Source organism: Salmo salar, chromosome ssa21 (genome assembly GCF_905237065.1).
Source record: "Salmo salar chromosome ssa21, Ssal_v3.1, whole genome shotgun sequence".
NCBI lineage: Eukaryota > Metazoa > Chordata > Actinopteri > Salmoniformes > Salmonidae > Salmo > Salmo salar.
The window spans coordinates 1,277,176-1,290,919 of record NC_059462.1 but is presented as its reverse complement, the minus strand read 5'-3'; the positions used below and the strand labels follow the sequence as shown (position 1 = coordinate 1,290,919).

Sequence of the window (13,744 nt, the reverse complement as noted above, 5' to 3'; positions counted from 1 at the left end):
GTAACCTAACAAAATGTGGAAAAGTCAAGGGGTCTAAATACTTTCTGAATGCACTGTATTCTTAGGATATGCATTTACAATAGTAACAGATGGCAGCAAAGGTTTCAGATTCATGGACACCTGACAAAGAAAAAGACCAAGACAAGAAACAGGGTGAGACAAGACACAGATATTTGGAACCCTTGAGAAGATATTCTCTAGGGATTTGATCAGACACAGAAAAAGACAGAAAGAGAAGGGCAGGGAAGGAGGGGAAATAGAGAAAGAGACCGGCTGATAGACAGAGAGTGAGAAAGACAGAGACAGCGAAGGAGACAGGACAGACTTAATAGAGATAAAGTGAACAATAAATAGAGAACTATAGATTAAAAGACAGAGACAGACATAGTGGTTTTACCCGTGAGAAAATGTTCTCCAGTGAGCTGGTCAGCGAGCTCTTGGCCTTGTTCTTCAGGATGTCAAGTTTGAAGCGGCCGCCTGTCGCCGCTGTGCTGTCCGCTGGTGCTGTCGTGGTGTTGGGGGTTTTCTGGTACACACAGATAAAGGTCAAAGGTTATGCCACTGCCAAAACCACTACGACAACCTGGTTCTATTTGGGGCAACAGTGCTGTTTAAATGCAGAAACAGTCAGGTTCTTTTCTATGCTGTATAGACAGCATAGAAAAGAAGGTGTAAAAACTATTTCTTAAAAAATTCAATCATAGTCCAAACCGGTACGATTCTGTGTATAACACTGAACTTGTGCACATAGTTACAAAGAACTTTCAGTAACACTTCATAATACCGTTCAGTATAAACCATTTATAAGGCATTCATAATGTTTCACATTAGTCCTTATAAACCATTTACTCATCACCAGTGAAGACTTTTTGCAGTCCCTAATCTAAAGTGAGGGCTATGTATACTTATAAATACTTTACACACTACCAGTCAAAACATTTAGAACACCTACTCAATCAAGGGTTTTTCTTTATTTTTACGATTTTCTAAACTGTAGAATAATAGTCAAGACATCAAAACTATGAAATAACACATTATGGAATGATGTAGTAACCAAAAAGGTGTTTATTTATATTTGAGATTCTTCAAATAGCCACCCTTTGCCTTGATGACAGCTTTGCACACTCTTGGCATTCTCTCAACCAGATTCACCTGGAATGCTTTTCCAACAGTTCCCACATGTGACCAGATTCAGGAAACTACAGTGGTTCCTCCTTTAAAAGTTGCGAGCATGCACCGCGGGACATAGAGGTACCCAGCGTCACGGCTTCATTGCTCCAGACCACCACAAGGGGGAGTTAGAGCACTCAGTATGCATTTGGGTCCCAAGGTTTTTATATGACCAATCATATTGAGTGGTTCCAATGATGAATTTGACGCGAGCCACCCGTCCCTGGTGACTTTCTTCAGCAAAGATGGCTGACAAAACATTACGGTGGAAGCAAATGTAAGTAGTTATAACGTCATAACGAGTCAAGTAAAAACTGTACAATTGAAAGGAATATGTTAGTTAATGTAGAGACAAACGTTTGTGCATTTTTTTTTGTCATGAAGTTAATTTACGAAAATCGCTATTTAGCAAGTTACTGACTAGCTAACATTAGCCAGCTAGCTAGCTAGCGTTATGACATGAGTATGAATGTGTAATTCGTGTTGTTTAATGTTTTAGGGACTCTTGAGAAAACCAGCAAACCAGGCTGTCGTCTTGTGAAACAGTGGATGTAACGAATCTAGCTAGCTAAAGCATTTACTGCAAATTGAATGTATAATTGTGTTAGCTTGCCTTGCTTATATTTGCCATGCAATACAGCTGAAGTAACATAGCTAGCTAACTATTTATTTGCTAATTGTGTAGCGGAGGATAAAAATAACTGTATGACTATGGATGTGTAGCTAGCTACAGCATGTAGCCGATCTGTGTATGGACCCTAAAACGTTAGGTTCTGAACTAATATTCATACCAATCTATGAACCTCAGCTATCATAGTTGTTGTATCAACTTCAAGACTGAATGGCATTAATGAAGCCTATGGATAGAGTAGAATATAATAACTTTATTGTGCCAAGGATGCAAGTCCTATATACACATGTACTGTAGTTATTACCACACATGAGATCCCCCACATTGTAGCCTGTACATTGAATATATTCACTGATCATGTATTCTTCCTTGGCAAATAAAGGTGTGGTTCAGGTATGAATCTCTGAGATTCTTTTTCAATCATATCCAATACCAGGTGTATCAAACTCCATTCTTTGAATGATGCTGTGTCTACATGTACTGTATTACAATTATACACTTCAACAGTGTATTCAACAGTGTATAATTATACACTTTAACTATGCAATAGACTACAAACATGATTTAAGTAAAGGCTGATTTGTAATTCATGAATATAGAAATACACCCATGCATATCTAACTCCCTTCATCTGCATTAATCTGAGGACACAGGATAGGTGTAGTATTCCAATGAGATACTTCATTTCAACCAGTGGAGAATGTGAGTCGATAGAGCGCAACCTTGCGGTAGCTTGCTACTCAATGTAATAAAGTAATGACTTTTCAAATAAGTTACCTTACACGTTATGTTAGCTGACAATTTGTTAGCTACGCAGTCCTTACGAACCACATAGCATATCATTACAGCAGTATGTACCGGCATGTTAGCTATCTACCTAACATTAGTAGTTATTCATCAAACTTTCCAGTATATTAACTATAGGCTATCTAACTACCCAACATTTATTGACTTGATTATTCCCGTCATTCTTAGCTTAGCTAAATGGTATAGCCATTGTGCGTTCTCAATGGACATTTGGGTACTTTCGTAAATTCGCTCTGGCTATCTACTCCGATTTCAGAGCACTCTCGTCTGAGTGTACCAGAGCGCAGAATAATGAATTGATGTGCGCTCAACACCCGTTGAATATGGCCGGTTTTCAGTAAACGATGGCAAAAAGTGTAATTAAATTGTTTCCAGCAGCACAGTTACAGTCACCAATGCTCTGGTTTACACGAAACTGCCTAACCAGCTCTGCTAGGGCGAGTAAAATGGTCAGAGTGGTCTCATTTGTGTCCTGAAGTAGCTAGGAAGCTAGCCAAGGTTAGCTTGGGTGCTTGACTGCTGTTGTAAGGCCAGAACGCTCAAATCAACAGTACTCCTTGGTCCGAATGTCCAGTGTATGCTCCGAGAGCGAAACGGACTGAATTTACCCAGAGGGTTTTTCGTTTTTCATGGAATAAAAACACCATAATATTAATTAAATTAATTAAGCAAGTACCAGTCAAAAGTTTGGACACACCTACTCATTCCAGGATTTTTCTATATTTTTACTATTTTCTGCATTGTAGAATAATAGTGAAGACATCACAACTATGAAATAACACATGCAATTAGTTAAGAACAAATTCCTATTTACAAGGACAGTCTACTCCTTCCTCCCCGTCAGGGAATTGAACCCCGGTCTCCCACGTGCCTCCAATATGGAAGACTATCAAATACTTCTCAAAGATGCCCTCTGGTGGTCAAACTAGCAGTAACAGAAAATATGGCTGACAATTAGGTAACATGCCACAGAATGCTGCAGCAGCCCGCAAGGTGTGCCGCAGTATGATGTAACTTTTAAAGGAGGAACCACTGTAAGTCACAAGTCACGACTTCACAGGAGAGCTGTTAGAACGTAAAAATGCGGTTTTGGCAGAAATCCCTTCTCAAACATGTGAACTTTCATGTGCCTTAATATCAAACGTGTATCCCATCTGTAAATACGAATAAAAGTGTTAAATTATGAGCCTAGTTGGTTTAGCCACAGAAAAAGCAAGCAATCTTCTCGCTAGCCATGATTGGTTGAGATAATGAGTGGGCTGGACATGCCAAGAGATGAGTTTGGATTGGTCAACCATACAGCATGCGCCTGTCTATTGGAGCTGGTCAGTATGTCTAGGTAATCATGCCAAACACGGCTTTACATTTTTTTTATTGTGTAGTAAAACTGCATAAACCTAATGTCAAGTTAACCTGTTGGGGGTAGGGGGCAGTATTGACACGGCCGGATAAAAAACGTACCCGATTTAATCTGGTTACTACTCCTGCCCAGTACCTAGAATATGCATATAATTGCTTTGGATAGAAAATACCCTAAAGTTTCTAAAACTGTTTGAATGGTGTCTGTGAGTATAACAGAACTCATATGGCAGGCAAAAACCTGAGAAGATTCCTTACAGGAAGTGCCCTCTCTGACAAGATCTTGTTCTTCTTGTCTCTGTTTATTGAAGACTGAGGATCTTTGCTGTAACGTGACACTTCCTACGGCTCCCATAGGCTCTCAGAGCCCGGGAAAAAGCTCAATGATATCGAGGCAGCCCCAGGCTGAAACACATTATCGCTTTTGGCAAGTGGCCGATCAGAGGACAATGGGCTTAGGCGCGTGCACGAGTCGACTCCATGCTTTATTTTCTTTCGTCTTTTTACCTAAACGCAGATTCCCGGTCGGAATATTATCGCTTTTTTACGAGAAAAATGGCATAAAAATGTATTTTAAACAGCGGTTGACATGCTTCAAAGTACGGTAATGGAATATTTCTAATTTTTTTGTCATGAAATGCGCCGTGCTCGTCACCCTTCTTTACCCTTTCGGATAGTGTCTTGAACGCACGAACAAAACGCCGCTGTTTGGATATAACAATGGATTATTTGGGACCAAACCAACATTTGTTATTGAAGTAGAAGTCCTGGGAGTGCATTCTGACGAAGAACACCAAAGGTAATAACATTTTTCTTATAGTAAATCTGATTTTGGTGAGTGCTAAACTTGCTGGGTGTCTAAATAGCTAGCCCTGTGATGCCGGGCTATCTACTTAGAATATTGCAAAATGTGCTTTCACCGAAAAGCTATTTTAAAATCAGACATATCGAGTGCATAGAGGAGTTCTGTATCTATAATTCTTAAAATAATTGTTATGCTTTTTTGTGAACGTTTATCGTGAGTAATTTAGTAAATTTTTTGTAAATTCACCGGAAGTTTGCTAGTTCTGAACGTCACATGCTAATGTAAAAAGCTGGTTTTTGATATAAATATGAACTTGATTGAACAAAACATGCATGTATTGTATAACATAATGTCCTAGGTGTGTCATCTGATGAAGATCATCAAAGGTTAGTGCTGCATTTAGCTGTCTCCTGGGTTTTTGTGACATTATATGCTAGCTTGAAAAATGGGTGTTTGATTATTTGTGGCTGGGTAGTCTGCTGACATAATCTAATGTTTTGCTTTCGTTGTAAAGCCTTTTTGAAATCGGACAGTGTGGTTAGATTAACGAGAGTCTTGTCTTTAAAATGGAGTAAAATAGTCATATGTTTGAGAAATTGAAGTAATAGCATTTCTAAGGTATTTGAATAACGCGCCACAGGATTCCACTGGCTGTTACGTAGAGAGGTTAAAGAGAGGTTAAAGTTTACTGTTAGCTAGCAAATGTTAGCTGGCTGGCTCGCTAGCTAACGTTATATGTATGCTCTCCACTTTCTGGAGGACCGAGTTTTCAAATCAGTGGAATTTGAGTGTGATAGCTAAGGAAATGGAAAAAACACCAGTCTGGATTACATCGTGCATGGCATCAGACAGGAGACACGCCCAACCATGATGTATACTGGTAAGATAGTCTAGCTACAGTGGGGCAAAAAAGTATTTAGTCAGCTACCAATTGTGCAAGTTCTCCCACTTAAAAGGATGAGCGAGGCCTGTAATTTTCATCATAGGTACACGTCAACTATGACAGACAAAATGACAAAAAAAATCCAGAAAATCACATTGTAGGATTTTTAATGAATTTATTTGCAAATTATGGTGGAAAATAAGTATTTTGAGGATCAGTGTGGCAGATGTGTTGTTACCTACCCTCACCACCTGGGGGCGGCCCGTCAGGAAGTCCAGGATCCAGTTGCAGAGGGAGGTGTTTAGTCCCAGGGTCCTTGGCTTAGTGATGAGCTTCGAGGGCCAATGAATAGCATTCTCACGTAGGTGTTCCTTTTTGTCCAAGTGTGAAAGGGCAGTGTGGAGTGCAATAGAGATTGCGTCATCTGTAGATCTGTTGGGGCGGTATGCAAATTGGAGTGTTCTAGGGTTTCTGGGATAATGGTGTTGATGTGAGCCATGACCATCCTTTCAAAGCACTTCGTGCTATGGGTCGGTGGTCATTTAGACAGGTTACTTGGGCACAGGGACTATGGTGGTCTGCTTGAAACATGTTGGTATTACAGACTTGGTCAGGGACAGGTTGAAAATGTCAGTGAAGACACTTGCCAGCTGGTCAGCGCATGCTCGGAGTACATGTTCTGGTAATCCGTCTGGCCCTGCAGCCATGTAAATGTTGACCTGTTTAAAAGTCTTATTCACATCGGCTATGGAGAGCGTGATCGCACAGTCGCTTGGAACAGCTGGTGCTCTCATGCATATTTCAGTGATACTTGCCATAAAGCGAGCATAAAAGTAATTTAGCTCGTCGGGTAGGCTCGTGTCACTGGGCAGATTTTGGCTGTGCTTCCCTTTGTAGTCTGTAATAGTTTGCAAGCTCTGCCACATCCGACGAGCGTCGGAGCCGGTGTAGTACGATTCGATCTTAGTCCTGTATTGATGCTTTTCTTGTTTGGTTCATTCGAGGGCATAGCGGGATTTCTTATAAGCTTCTGGGTTAGAATCCCGCTCCTCGAAAGCGGCAGCTCTACCCTTTAGCTAAGTGTGGATGTTGCCTGTAATCCATGGTTTCTGGTTGGGGTATGTACACACATTCACTGTGGGGGTGACGTCATCGATGCACTTATTGATGAAGCCAGTGACTAATGTGGTATACTCTTAAATGCCATCGGAAGAATCCAGGAACATATTCCAGTCTGTGCTAGCAAAACAGTCCTGTAGCTTAGCAGCTGCTTCATCTGACCACTTTTTTATTGACCGATTCATTGGTGCTTCCTGCTTTAGTTTTTGCTTGTAAGCAGGAATCAGGAGGATAGAATTATGGTCACCAAATGGAGGGCGAGGGAGAGCTTTGTCCACGTCTCTGTGTGTGGAGTAAAAGTGGTCTAGAGCTTTATTCTCCTCTGGTTGCACATTTAACATGCTGGTAGAAATTAGGTAAAACTGATTTAAGTTTCCCTGCATTAAAGTCCACGGACACTAGGAGCTCCGCCTCAGGATGAGCGTTTTCGTGTTTGCTTATAGGTGTATGCAGCTCATTGAGTGCGGTCCTAGTGCAAGCATCGATTTGTGGTGGTAAATAGACAGCTAAGAAGAATATAGATACCTCTCTTGGTAGATAGTGTGGTCTACAGCTTATCATGAGATACTCTACCTCGCGCAATCAAAACCTCGAGACTCCCTTAGATTTCGTGCACCAGCTGTTGTTTACAAATATACATAGACTGCCAACCCTTGTTTTACCAGAGGCTGCTGTTCTATCCTGCCGATACAGTGTGTAACCCGCCAGCTGTATGTTATTCATGTCGTCGTTCAGCCACGACTCTGTGAAACATAAGATATTACAGTTTTTAATGTCCTGTTGGTAGAATATAGGTGCTTGTAGTTCATCCACTTTATTATCCAGCGATTGTACTTTGGCCAATAGTACCGATGGCAAAGGCAGATTAGCCACTCATCGCCGGATCCTTACAAGGCACCCAGATCTCCTTCCGTGATATCTCTGTATTTTTCTCCTGCGAATGACAGGGATGAGGGCCTCGTCGGCTGTCTGGAATAAATCCCTCTCGTCCGACTCATTAAAGAAAAATTCTTTGTCCAGTTCAAGGTGAGTTATCATTGTTCTGATGTCCAGAAGCTCTTTTCGGTCATAAAAGAGCCATAGGCTACAAAAGCTATAGGACATTTATTTTAGTAATTTTTTTATACTAGGTCTAATAGCCGTTTCGTGGAGAGAAGCAGGCCTGCTCTTGCTAAATTTCTGAATGCAAGATCCTTCTTCTGATCTCCCAACCTACAATATGTAAATGTACTGCTGTCTATTTCTATTGATGGTTGATGGTTTATGTTTAGACCTGCATTGCTCAGCGGTATAACCTTGAGCTATTAAATATTGCTTATCTCATGAGTCGATCCAGGATGGCGCTTAAGTACGTAATACGTTTACATTGCAACTTATTCTGTTTTTGTTTATTAGATGCTAAATGAACTCTTGATTTCCGGGAGCCTCCTCAGCTCATATGTTAGTAGAAGTTCTGGGATACTGATAGGTGAACGTATATTTGGGATTTTATTTTCTCTCTCGTTCGAGGTCGTGCATTTCTGGCATTGGCCTGACAGTGTAAATTTGATTTGTAATATATTTTTCCTATTTGTATATGCTTGGTAAAGGTTGGTTGAGGCGAAGGTAAATGTTGGGGAAAGTTGGGGGACAGGGTGGAGAGTAAGGGTCCTTGCTGGGGGTGAATGGTCGGTTGAATACTGCTCGAGTGTGAGTGCTACATATGCTGCTCTTGATGGTTTGGTGCGCTTTCATACCTTTTTATTGAGTTGCACGTTATGCAGGCCACCATAGGAACTACAAACCAGAGGAGGGCTTACATTTACTTCCTGGAATGTCAAGGGCTTCAACGAACCAATCAAGAGAGGCAAGATCCTAGCCCATTTGAAATCACTCTCATCTGATATTATATTTTTGCAAGAAACCCATCTGAAAAACAATTCTCATAGCAGACTTAAATGTAGGTGGGTGGGTAAAGTGTATCATTCTAGCTTATCCGCAAAAATGAGAGGCACAGCAATTCTGGTATGGAAAGGAATTCCCTTTCTACATAAAACCACTATTGCGGAAAAAGAGGGTCGCTATGTGATCGAAATAGGAGAGATCTATTCTACTTCTGTAACTCTACTGAATATCTATTGACCATACATTGATAACCACACCTCAAAAGAGTCCTTGCCCTGATCGCAGATATCTCCCACACTAACCTGGTCATTGGGGGGGACCTTAACTGTGTGCTAGACCAATATTTGGATAGATCCTCTACCCGGCGAACCCCTACCTCCTATTCAAGCGAATTCTTGAATACCTACATCAAAAATGTTCTTCCCCAGGCGTCATTGTGTCTGTTTCTGTTTCTTGTCTGTGCGTTGTTCATGTTTCTTGTTGTGTACGTTTATTTATTAAATGTATTCACTCCCTGAACTTTCTTCCCGACTCTCAGCATACATCGTAACAGCTGTGAAAAATATTTATTTGCTGTTTATCCTGTTGGTCTTTCATTCAAACATTCACAAAAATCAAACCTTTAATTTAAGTAAAATGATTGAAAAAAATAAATGTGAAATAAATGAAACAAATATTTTTCTTCGAAACATGTGTGCCACAATTATTGGCACCCCTAGAAATGATTATGAGTAAAATGTAACTGAAGTATATTCCCATTCATATTTTACCTGAGTGATTTAAGTTCACCTGAGTGATTAGGAACACTTAAGTGGTAAGCCATGACTTCCTGTTACACAGGGGTATAAAAATGAGGTGACACACAGGCCAAGTTCCCATAGTCATCCATCACTATGGGAAAGACCCGAGAATACAGTAATGATGTGCAACAAAAGGTTGTTCAGCTGCACAATTCAGGAAATGGCTATAAGAAAAAAACTCAACAGTTGAAAATGCACATTTCCACTATCAGGGCAATAATTAAGAAGTATAAAGCAACTGGAGATGTTAACCTCTCTGTGCTAGGCGGGACGAATTCGTCCCACCTACGCAACAGCCAGTTGAATCCCGTGGTGCGATTTTCAAATACCTTAGAAATACTATTACTTCAATTTCTCAAACATATGACTATTTTACAGCATTTTAAAGACAAGACTCTCATTAATCTAACCACACTGTCCGATTTCAAAAAGGCTTTACAACGAAAGCAAAACATTACATTATGTCAGCAGAGTACCCAGCACTAACCTTTGATGATCTTCATCAGATGACAACCCTAGGACATTATGTTATACAATACATGCATGTTTTGTTCAATCAAGTTCATATTTATATCAAAAAACAGCTTTTTACATTAGCATGTGACGTTCAGAACTAGCATAAATTCCCCGCAAACTTCCGGGGAATTTACTAACAATTTACTAAATTACTCACGATAAACGTTCACAAAAAGCATAACAATTATTTTAAGAATTATAGATACAGAACTCCTCTATGCACTCGATATGTCCGATTTTAAAATAGCTTTTTGGTGAAAGCACATTTTGCAATATTCTAAGTACATAGCCCAGCCATCACGGGCTAGCTATTTAGACACCCGGCAAGTTTAGCCTTCACCAAAATCAGATTTACTATTACAAAAGTTTGATTACCTTTTGTTGTCTTCGTCAGAATGCACTCCCAGGACTGCTACTTCAATAACAAATGTTGGTTTGGTCCAAAATAATCCATCATTATATCCGAATAGCGGCGTTTTGTTCGTGCGTTCCAGAAACTATCCGAAATGGTAAATCAGGGTCGTGCGCATGGCGCATTTCGTGACAAAAAAATTCTAAATATTCCATTACCGTACTTCGAAGCATGTCAACCGCTGTTTAAAATACATTTTTATGCAATTTATCTCCTAAAAAAGCGATAATATTCCGACCGGGAATCTCCTTTTCGGCAAACAGAGGAAAAAACACAAAGACGGGGGTGGCCAGTGCACGCGCCTAAGCCCACAGTCCCTTGATCGGCCACTTGAGAAAGGCGATAATGTGTTTCAGCCTGGGGCTGGAATGACGACATTCAGGTTTTTCCCGGGCTCTGAGAGCCTATTGGAGCCGTGGGAAGTGTCACGTTACCGCAGAGATCCTTTGTAATTGAATGAGATGTCAAAGAAAGACAATAAATGGTCAGACAGGCCACTTCCTGTAAAGGAATCTCTCAGGTTTTGACCTGCCATTTGAGTTCTGTTATACTCACAGACACCATTCAAACAGTTTTAGAAACTTTGGAGTGTTTTCTATCCAAAGCCAATAATTATATGCATATTCTAGTTACTGGGCAGGAGTAGTAACCAGATTAAATCGGGTACGTTTTTTATCCAGCGGTGAAAATACTGCCCCCTAGCCATAACAGGTTAAAGGTTAGATTTTTCTGAATATTTTGAATGAAAGACAAAGAGGATAAACACAGCCAGTTTTTTCACAGCCAGTTTTGCTCATATTTACCAAGGGTGCCAATATTAGTGGAGGGCACTGTATATCTGTAACAACCGTCGTTAGGAATGGACCAAGGCGCAGCGGGAATGTGGATACTCATGTTTATTGATGAAAAAACAAGTAAAGTATCCACTGGAAAACCAAACAAAACAATACTCACGACGGCAACAGTGTGACAGGCTAAACAAGCAGTGATCACAAACAACTACCCACAACCCCAAAGAAAAACACACACAACTATATAAGACTCCCAATCAAAGGCAACTCAACACACCTGCCTTCAATTGGGAGTCTAATCACCAACACAAACCCCTTAACATACAAAAAACCTGCCACATCCTGACCCAAAACTGATACCATACCTCCCTCTGCTGGTCAGGACGTGACAATATCTAAAGTAGATCCTAACCCTTTAATTATACTAAACTTTTTGGAGGACTTCCTGAACCAGAAAAATAACTTCCTGAATAAGGAAAAATCTGAGAAATTTGAGAAACAATGAAATCTCAAAAGAGTGGCAAGACCATCGACCATTTCGAATCCCACCGTACCTTCTCCGCTATGCAATCTGGTGTCGTGTATTTGGCTATGCCGGATTAAGTGATATGACATGCTAACTTATAAAATGATTTCTCTGTAATTAATATTACCTGATTAAGCTAATCATGTAAATGTAATTAACTAGAAAGTCGGGGCACCACGGAAGAACGTTTATAGAGCTGTTATCTTCCGAATAAACTCTTAAAATACTTAGTAATATTTTACCTCGATAGCAGTCAATATTAACCCTTGTCTTATTTTCAGTCTCATAATGAAAGTTGTAAGTTCTTGGCTATCTTCACGAACCCTGGCTAACAAGTTGAATCAGCAATACAAAATTGGGTTTAATTATTTATTTACTAAATACCTAACTAATCACACAGAATTACAAATACACAGAATACAATGTCGTCATACAGAAAACGTCCCAGTAGACGGAACAGATATGACGGCTGGTTACACAAAGGAAAGGGGGTTGGGCTTGAATGAAAGAGCGGGAAGATTTAGGAACAGAGAAACAGCAGCTATGCTATCGTAAATACATTATCTTATGCATTCTAAATTACCGCCCATTTGGAAAAGGAAACTGCAATAAATATTTACTCTGAGCTGCGCTTCGGTAGATTGGTCGTAGATGCTGGCCGGGTTGGCCAACAGATCTTCCTGTTACTCGGAAGAATGTCTCTGGTGGTCAATTGGATACGTGGTGGTATCTTCGTCCGTCTGTTAGACTGGATCCGTCGTCCGTCCTTTCCTAGCCCACGTTACAGCGGCCGCTGCTAAGTCAACGGCTAGGAAGTAGCACTTCTGTAGTGAATAAGCTCAAAGTTCATACCAGTTCATACCATAGCTCACGCCGAGGTTGGCTTAGTTGACATGTGTGTCCTTCTAACGTAGAGGCTGCAGGCCTCTCGTACTGGAACTACCTGGTTATCTTTTCGTCAAAGGATTATATAGTGGAGAGGGGGAGGGAGGTGTTTCATCGTTTATAACCCCTGTCTCTTCACAGGGTTGGCCACTGATCGAGCAGGGCACTTTCCTTATGAAAACCCAAATCTCTCATTCGGAAGCTAAAATTACATTTCATCTCCTAACAAACATTTTCAATATCAAACATTTCAATTGCATAACAATTCCATGTGACTCTGATAACTAGAGGGTGTATACTTTCTCAGATACAATTTATGTCGTCCTGTCATCAGTCATAATGTCTCAGATGACAACCGAACTGACATACATACTCATTACGTTCCCAAGCATATTTCCAACTGGTTTTATTAACCGAATATGTGGTACCTTTCCACATTTGTTTGATGTTCCCAGACTCTCTATATTTAACACAGGCTATTCAGGTCCTTCAGTAGATTCAGAGAGAGGGGAAGGGGGAAAGGTATTTATGGGGGGGGTCATAAACCTTACCCACAGGCCAACGTCATGACACTGGTTTCCGAGCTAGTCACAGGTGCACCTCAGCCATGCTCAAGGTCCTAAACGATATCCTAACCGCCATCGTTAAAGACAGTACTGTGCAGCCGTCTTCATCGACCTGGCTAAGGCTTTCGACTCGGTCAATCACCACATTCCTATCGGCAGACTCAACAGCCTTGGTTTCTCTAATGATTGCCTCGCCTGGTTCACTAACTACTTCTCAGATAGAGTTCAGTGTATCAAATCGGAGGGCCTGTTGTCCCGACCTCTGGCAGTCTCTATGGGGGTGCCACAGGGTCCAATTCTCGGGACGACTCTTTTCTCAGTATATATCAAGGATGTCGCACTTGCTGCGGGTGATTCTCTGATCCACCTCTACGCAGATGACAACGTTCTGTATACATCTGGCCCTTCTTTGGACAATATGTTAACAAACCTCCAAATGAGCTTCAACGCCATACAACACTCCTCCCGTGGCCTCCAACTGCTTTTAAATGCAAGTAAAACTAAGTGCAAGCTCTTCAACCGATCGCTGCCCGCACCCGCCTGCCCAACTAGCATCATTACTCTGGACGGTTCTGACTAAGAATACGTGG

At 40.9% G+C, this 13,744-nt stretch overlaps 1 protein-coding gene across 1 annotated transcript in view; it reads right to left on the bottom strand.

The window, feature by feature from the left end:
* tbc1d4 (TBC1 domain family, member 4) overlaps positions 1 to 13,744 on the bottom strand; it is a 160,582-nt gene that overhangs the window by 70,464 nt on the left and 76,374 nt on the right. Inside the window, exon 10 of the mRNA XM_014163748.2 lies at positions 398 to 526. Within this exon, the coding sequence (XP_014019223.1) occupies positions 398 to 526 (129 nt within the window). The remainder of the gene's footprint in view (positions 1 to 397; positions 527 to 13,744) is intronic.